The sequence below is a fragment of the Glandiceps talaboti genome, chromosome 10 (genome assembly GCF_964340395.1).
Source record: "Glandiceps talaboti chromosome 10, keGlaTala1.1, whole genome shotgun sequence".
In the NCBI taxonomy this organism is placed as follows: domain Eukaryota; kingdom Metazoa; phylum Hemichordata; class Enteropneusta; family Spengelidae; genus Glandiceps; species Glandiceps talaboti.
In genome coordinates, this window is record NC_135558.1 from 7,045,001 (window position 1) to 7,053,796 (window position 8,796).

Consider the following 8,796-nt stretch of genomic DNA (forward strand, 5'->3'; position numbering starts at 1 on the left):
CAAAAGTAACACAGATACCATATGTCTTGTTCTTGAATTGTGTTGAGAGCAGAACCAAGGGAACGTGTAAATTAGGAGTAGGTCACGGATTTCGGCTGGGATTTTGTCATTGACGGTTTTGTAATATGTAAAGAAGGAGAATTGTGTAGTGTATCTTGAAGTGATTAGGCAACCAGAGTCTCTTGAGAAATAGGAGAAATATGGATGAACTTGCTTGACCGAGTGGTTATTCCCTGGTTATTCGCAACACACTGTACCAGCATATATACCATAAAGACATCATTTACACAGCTGTGTGACTTTACAATTACTACATTCACGTCTGGAAGTACTTTGAAAATACAAACCATTCGTATTTTATATATATATATATATATATATATATATATATATATATATATATATATATATATATATATATATATATATATATATATATATATAATTATATATAATCCCATGAAATCAATGTTAGTTTTACGTCATAATGCTCAGAGTATGATTCCGCGGACTAATACAAATTCGAGCCGGTAGGCGAGAATTTGTAGTCCCCGGAATCATACGAGGAGCATTATGACGTAAAACTAACATTGATTTCATGAAATTATATATTTATCACATAATTAAGTATTTCCCCGTATTTTTCTGAAATTTTAAATCGTATTTTACGAATATTGCATCATTTCATCGCACTATATTCTTCATCGCGTATTTAAAAAATTCGCCCGTCGGCTATGCAAATTACATAATCGCGTGACCTGTCGCGAGGTCAAGCTTACCATTGTACGGTATCGATCATACTGTTGTGTGGTTTCTCAACCAAAATTATCGGTTTTAACCTTGCGATGTACATGTAATATCGATTTTAGTTTAAAACGTAAGTAGAATTGTCTGAATGCGACTTTTGTGCCGTCATTTTAATCATATTTTCTCGGGTTGTGTAAGTTCGGAGATCTGAGCTCGACGGAAAATCTGAGTCGGAAGCTTTCCGGCTGTGACATCGATAATCTACGTGATTTTTAAATAGAATAAAATGTATCAAATACAAATAAAAGGACTTCTATGTATCAAACTCATGCCATCCAAGGATATATGTAACGTAATGTATGTATTTACGTTTGGAAAGCACATAATTATTACGATAAACTTGATCGTAGCGTGGGATTGACACGAACACTTAGTGAACAGTACGGAGAAAAAATAGTTCGGTAGAACAGGGGTGATATGCTCTGAAATCACCCCTGTTTGACGTCACACAGTAGAAGATATGCACGTATTTATGTGATAATATATATATATATATATATATATATATATATATATATATATATATATATATATATATATATATATATATATATATATATATATATATATATATATATATAGATGATGATGATACTATTGTTAGATATTGGAGCAGGACAACTTGCCATAACTGATGAGCACTTGTCTCGTCTTTGGTAAAGACATATGGTACTCGTGTAGGAAACCACTAAAACATGACATAGTTTATACAATGGGTGATAGACATTCCAGAGCAGAGAGTGAGTCAGGGTCAAGGAACTTCACAGACGAGTAGTCTGTCAGCTGGTCTTGCTGGCCTTCAAAACTGGTCAGCCAAGTCATTCGAAAACGTGAAAAACATATATTTTGAAAACGTTTGATAAAACAAAGTAAGTATTGCGTCAAAGACCTCATAAAGTCTTCCAATATATGTACACTGCACATTCGGCGTTAAGTCCAACTAAAAATAAGCACTGTAATTTCATCTACGAATTCAAAGAAATTAAATTGTGATTTCGTCACAAATTCCCACTGAATTGCCTTATGCTTTTGCTGAATTGCAACTGTGTAATTTACTCTAGAACTCCAACCGAATTACACTTCTATTTCGTCATACATTCCTACTGAATTGCACTTTGGTTTGTCCCAGACTTCCTATTGCATTACACTGTGATTTTGTCTAGATTTACTACTGTCATTTTGTCTACATTTCCTATTGCATTACATTGTCATTTTGTCTACATTTCCTATTGCATTACACTGTCATTTTGTCTACATTTCCTATTGCATTACAGTCATTTTGTCTACATTTCCTATAGTATTGCATTACACTGTCATTTTATTTTGTCTACATTTCCTATTGCATTACACTGTCATTTTATCTACATTTCCTATTGCATTACACTCATTTTGTCTACATTTCCTATTGCATTACACTGTCATTTTGTCTACATTTCCTATTGCATTACATTGTCATTTTGTCTACATTTCCTATTGCATTACACTGTCATTTTGTCTACATTTCCTATTGCATTACACTGTCATTTTGTCTACATTTCCTATTGCATTACACTGTCATTTTGTCTACATTTCCTATTGCATTACACTGTCATTTTGTCTACATTTCTTATAGTATTGCATTACACTGTCATTTTGTCTAGATTTACCACAGTGATTTTGTCTACATTTCCTATTGTATTACACTGTGATTTTGTCACGATTTACTACTGCATTACACTGTGACTTCGTTTAGATTTGCGTTGCAATATTGCATTATGATTACATCGGCATTACACTGTGATGTCTTCTAGAAATCATAATTATTACACTGTGATTTCGTCCGAGTATTTCTTTTGCTTTACACTGTGATTTCGTTTTTCTAATGCGTTACATAATGATTTCGATATAGCACCCTATTTCGTCCATCGCGATTTCGACTAGAATCCTACCAAATACAGTAAATTTGATTTTACCAGGCCCAGAAACCCTTTCGAGTCATACTACTATATTATACAATCTCCACAGCCTTACTCTCCATAATAAACTATTAAGCAAATACTGAAATAGTAATTACTGTGATTAACAATCACGACTACTATAATTGATCGACGGAAGTTACTTTTTTAATCAATAAATATTCTGCTTTGTTGATAAAATATCGATCTTTCAATTTAACGTGAACAAGTGACTTAGTGTCTCCCGACTAAATTGTTTATGTTTCAATGAACGGATGCCGAAATGATTATCTATATAACACAACTCTAACAAGCTACCGAGCTTGCCTAGTCACAAGCTGTGCTAAAATTATCTACATTGTGCCTGTTGCGAGTTTCTCTACCTATCACGGTGTAACATTTCACTCCCTGGTGTTTAATTGTAAACAAATTGTTGATACGACCAATTCTGGCTAGTCAACTACGCATATGACAACGCACACGCGTAGAGTAAACGAATATCATCACCGAGAGTTGTGCTCTGGTTTTCTATGTTGTTCGTTCTGTAACAAGCCGTGTGTGAAAAGGTAGTGGTAGCTAGATTTGTCCACTGACCCTACCTCGTGTAGGGTCTATGATTTGTCTCATTCACAGTTTGTGTTTATGATGGTTATAATTATTTACCAAAGACTTCATTATTCTAATTAGAGGAACGCATCATAAGTACATAGTTTAACACAGCTTGTGACATACAAACTCGGTGGTTCACAGACAGACAGACAGACAGACAGACAGACAGACAGACAGACAGACAGACAGACAGACAATGTAAGGTATATATACTTTACGTCAAAGAATTCTACAAGATTACAACATGACAGATAACATCTATAACATCAAGTACTTTAGGTTTACATTCAATCAACTTAGAACCCAGAGTAGACATATTGGAGTCAAGCCAGTGTTTCAAACCAAAAAGCCCTCAGAACATCTTGTTGTGGGTTGCATTCCAAATTACCGTGATCGCACTAGAGAAACATTGCCCGAGGGCATTGTTTAAAATTGACATCTTTCCAGCAAAAAATGCAATCTTGTAATCAGTTTCATAGAAAACATCAAGTGAAATATTCGTCACTATTTTCATCCTGTACGACTATGAGCACAAACTCAATGATGTAGTCGTCTTATTTGAGTTGTCTCCAAGTTCAGCCGTAAATACTTCATTTAACAACATAATTATGAATCATATCACGAATGATGGCCCGTGACAGACATACATACATACACACATACACACATACATACATACATACATACATACATACATACATACATACACACACACACACACACACACATACATACATACATACATACATACATACATACATACATACATACATACATACATACATACATACATACAGATATGCACACATGCACACACGCATGCATGCGTACAATGGACATACATGCACACACAAACACATGCACACGTACATATACACAACACCGCGTCAAAAGCAAACATCAACATTGCAATATCGTTCCACGTAGTGATCAGAATTTGACGTAAGTGTAGCAGTGCCGCATTTGAGAGGCTTTCATTGCTGAATTGCAGACCGTGTTGCCTTATCAATGATAACATATCAAATATTTCATCACACCATATCATGTATCAACTTTTGTAATACCATAGCATGTTATATTTAGGAATATTGATCTAGGAAAAGCAAGGTCACAGAAAATAGATATTTTGTAACACACTTCATCAACTACCTACTGATATAGTACAAGCTTAGTTGTGTGCAAAAAATAAGAAAAAAAATCGGCGTCGACAACAACTAGAAAGTAGGTAAGAAGGCGTCGACGAGTTGTTTACGTGCAAAGTAGTAACGAATGCCTAATCTTAATAGTGTTATGCTCGACACATTTTCCACGATGCACTTGTGTTTTGATATCCAATGGTCACGTTACTATACTTTAGCTACATCTTTTCTTAATTTAAAGGCAATTTCAATTATTTTTTGGCAAAAGCAATATGTTACAGTACCACACAACTGCTGTGTGAGTCGATTTTATGATAAGTAATTCTAACAAGTGAAGAGTATCAGATGTACAATATTGTTTATCGTCGAACATAGTTACGTTTATAGTACATCGTATTTGTCGGTAGTATGTACAGGAGTATCCATATGTTCATTGAACTAGTTTCATCAACGAGATGATCCAATTTCAGATAAACTATTAGTCTAATAGCTAAGTTGTTTTTTATTGTGTAAACTTGATTTTTATTTCATTTGTCGATATGACCTTTGACTACAGCAAAATGACAAAATTAGTTTGACTGGCAAATGCCAGGCTGAGGTTAATTCACGGCCAAACTCGCCTAAATCACTGGGGTTAATTATTTGATGGCAGTACTCTCTGATCGTTATCATACACTGCATATCACGCATTGCTTTAAATGCCAAACGTATTTTCATTGCTGAACTGAACAATATCAATGTATTAAACTTGTGTTTAGTATTTGAAGTATCTTTGTTGAGGATAGCCTTTCAGTTTGCTTCACTTGCATTGTGTGTTTTAGTGTTTCCTCAGGATAGGGGTGGCGACACAGTGCGTGTCCCTATATTGACTGCAATGAATGTACTTGCCCATATTGAGAGAACAACAAATTCATCTTTATAGTCAGGTGGATAGAAAGTTCATTTTTGATCATGATATGATAGAACAGCGACAGTGTTACACACTTGTAAATGAAATAGGTGATAGAAAGCGACATGACATTTCCTCAGACAAGTTTTTACTTGTACCTTGATGAAATTGGTCCAATGTTCAAGTTCTTTTAAATACAACAATTACGAGTACACATGTACATTATCTTACCGTAAAATCCAGTAGATCATTTTCGGTCTTCCACCATATGAGGAAATCAGCAGTGGCCAACGACCCTTGATCTGACATACCAAAGGCAAACCATCCAGTTGGATAACTATTTGATCTTTCTAGACGGAAGATTACTTCTTCCCGGGAGTAGTCAACTTCCCACGATAAATGGATATCGTCATAACTGTTCAAGGGCACGTTATATCTTAAATGATCAACTGATTGTTGAGTTTCGCGAGAAGGAATTTTTTCTTGTGATTTCGTCGCGACTACAAAAATGGTGAAGAATAAGATGACCTTGAAAATTGCTTGAATTGCCATCGTAGTATATATATACACGGTCGTATGCGACCCAATCAACTATTCCTCCTGTCACCAAGTATTGACTAAATACTCGTGGTAGAATATCCTGATTATCGAACTGCGACTGCGCAATGTACAACTCACCTCGAGTCGAATCCTTGGCGCGATTTTGTGGGATGAGTTTACATTAACATCGTCAGATCGATTCTTGGCTAATCCTTCTTTTTCGTTTACTATTCTGACTTGTGGCAATTTGTCTTGGTTCATAGGTATGCAGATCGTACGTGTACTGCCCAAAGTGTTAATAATAAAGTACATAGCTTGGTAAACATTCTCGGAAATGTGTCCATGGTGTTCTCAATTATGGATAAACCTTCATACGACGATAGTCCCGGGAAATGTGAAAAGTTCATGAGAGACGTTCAACTCACTCCCCTACTACTAGTAATGGAGGATATAAATCCGATAGAACGAGAGTAAAATTTCACCCTACTTCTTAGCCACCTTCATAAGGACGTGGCGACGTATTTTATATGCACCCAGTTCAAATGTCAACCAAGCCATCACCCCTTTAACACCCAGTCAAGAAATACGTACTTCTTCGTGCAGTAAATCACCAGTGTTTGTTTCAACGAGCATATATATTGCTATAAATAACGTATGCATTTACGAGCATTTTCGTGAAGAAATAAATTCTTTCCATTGTGTCTTAGCATTGCATCATTAGTAATATTCACGTTGTTCTAGTTTCCCATATCCTAATTAGTGATAACATGTGTATAGTGACATGCATACTGAGATAGGTAATTACTTGGTAAAAGTCAATATAAACGGTAAGATTAGATTGTCTCCGATAATTGTAGTTTGATATCACCGTTTACACTTATAGATTCAATGTCATGCATAGATACACCACTCACTATAACACATCAGGCACTTTCATTCTCAATTCACCAACAAAGCTTTTACTGAATGAAAACTCACGCATGTATCACCAAGGTATTCTCCAAACCTAGACAATGTATGAAACACGTGAAGTGTCTATATAACAACGAGGCACATATGAAATAAGTAATCTGATGAGGAAAGAATTCATGAGATCGGCACTTGTTTCTTTTATGTACAGTGAGTGAAATGAGGTATTGTAATCTGTCAACCGTCAGTTCTGATCTGTACACCAAGGTATAATAAATTGTCACTTTGTGTCAATGTATTCATTGTTTCCAGACAATGTGTAGACAGTCTATGAGGATGTGTTTATTGTCAAAATGAATTCACGCTTTCATGACACACAAAGGGTCATCAAATTTACAAAGTTAGATACTCAATTCACACTACAACAAACAACTTGATAACGCGATATATCTTGTAAAAAGAAATAAAACTCGATGGTTTGCAATGATCATGGGTGCATGTACTGTCGTGTGGAAGCCTGGAGAGGATCAAATTTGGTGACTTCATGAAAAGCAGGCAGTACAGCTATTTGACAATCATTGAATCCTTTCAGTGCATTTACTATGTTACCAAATTAGGCGTATCGAAATCGTCAGTCGGTCTCAGTGTCAAGTGTGTAGTTGTCATCTTTAATCTCAATCATAAAGTGTGACACAGTATCACTTACATTATCACTCACATCTGCAACTTTAGTTATAAAGTGTGACACATCTGTAATGGTAGTCATAAAGTGTGATAGTGTTGCTGACATCTGCAATTTTAGTCATAAAGTGTAACACAGTATCGCTGACATCTGCAATTTTAGTCAAAGTGTAACATAGTATCGCTGACATCTGAAATTTTAGTCACAGTGTAACATAGTATCGCTGACATCTGCAATTTTAGTCATAAAGTGTAACACTGTATCGCTGACATCTGCAATTTTAGTCATAAAGTGTAACACAGTATCGCTGACATCTGCAATTTTAGTCATGAAGTGTAACATAGTATCGCTGACATCTGCAATTTTAGTCATAGAGTGTAACATAGTATCGCTGACATCTGCAATTTTAGTCATAAAATTTGACACAGTATTGCTGACATCTACAACCTCAATCATGACACTGTCTACGGACATGACATTCTCTAACCGTTCTCTGAATCTATGAATATCACGCGAATTATATAACATCGATCTTCTTTCAGATGCATATTTTAATTTCAGAATTCACTGATGAGAATGACATAGATGTGAAAAATAATACATTGTGCATGTGGGAGAGCAGGTTGAGATTTGGAAGTAGTTAACACGCTGTGCTGCTGCTGCTGCTGCTGCTGCATACCCATTCACTAGTAATTCCAATCATAAACGTTTGATCTTATTTAGAGTCAACGGGGCAAGGGTAATTTGAAATCCAACAAATAAGACTTAATCAGTCAATATCCGTTGTAAATTGACTTGGTTTATGTGGTCCACGTCATTTGCACTCGTTGTGAATTCAGTCAAATCCTAGCGTGGTTGTAGTTGTGTAAGCCGTAACAATAGACCTAATTATACACTTATTACATAGATCAATTAACGTCAACACATATAGAAATAAATTGAAAAAAGCACGGAAGTGGAAAATCAGACTCCGTATTTCTGTTTTATGAGTCACAGATGTAATTTTGATTACGCATTGCCGTGGCAACTACTTGAATTGAGTACAGTATGCTAAAACAAACTCATTTCAATTCCTTCCTTGTTCAGTAATCAAACGCCCGTTCCGTATAACATTAGCAAATTTATTACTACCAAGATTTGCTATCATAAAAGTTGAACAGACTGAAAGTACCCTGGAAGATCTTTTGATTTGTTACAAACAAGATTGATATAAAGAAATTTGAATTTTCGAGATCTGATCGTTGAGAAATATTTTTCATTTTCAGTATTGGAAACAGTAATTTAGCA

The 8,796-nt window shown here is 35.3% G+C and overlaps 1 protein-coding gene across 1 annotated transcript in view; it reads right to left on the reverse strand.

Moving 5' to 3' along the window:
• The window catches only part of LOC144441323 (dopamine beta-hydroxylase-like), a 28,037-nt gene extending 21,858 nt beyond the window's left edge, over positions 1-6,179 (reverse strand). The window contains exons 1-2 of the mRNA XM_078130881.1: positions 6,057-6,179; positions 5,610-5,969 (exon numbers count right to left, since the gene is read on the reverse strand). Of these exons, the coding sequence (XP_077987007.1) occupies positions 5,610-5,969; positions 6,057-6,179 (483 nt within the window). The remainder of the gene's footprint in view (positions 1-5,609; positions 5,970-6,056) is intronic.
• Positions 6,180-8,796: the final 2,617 nt, after the last annotated feature.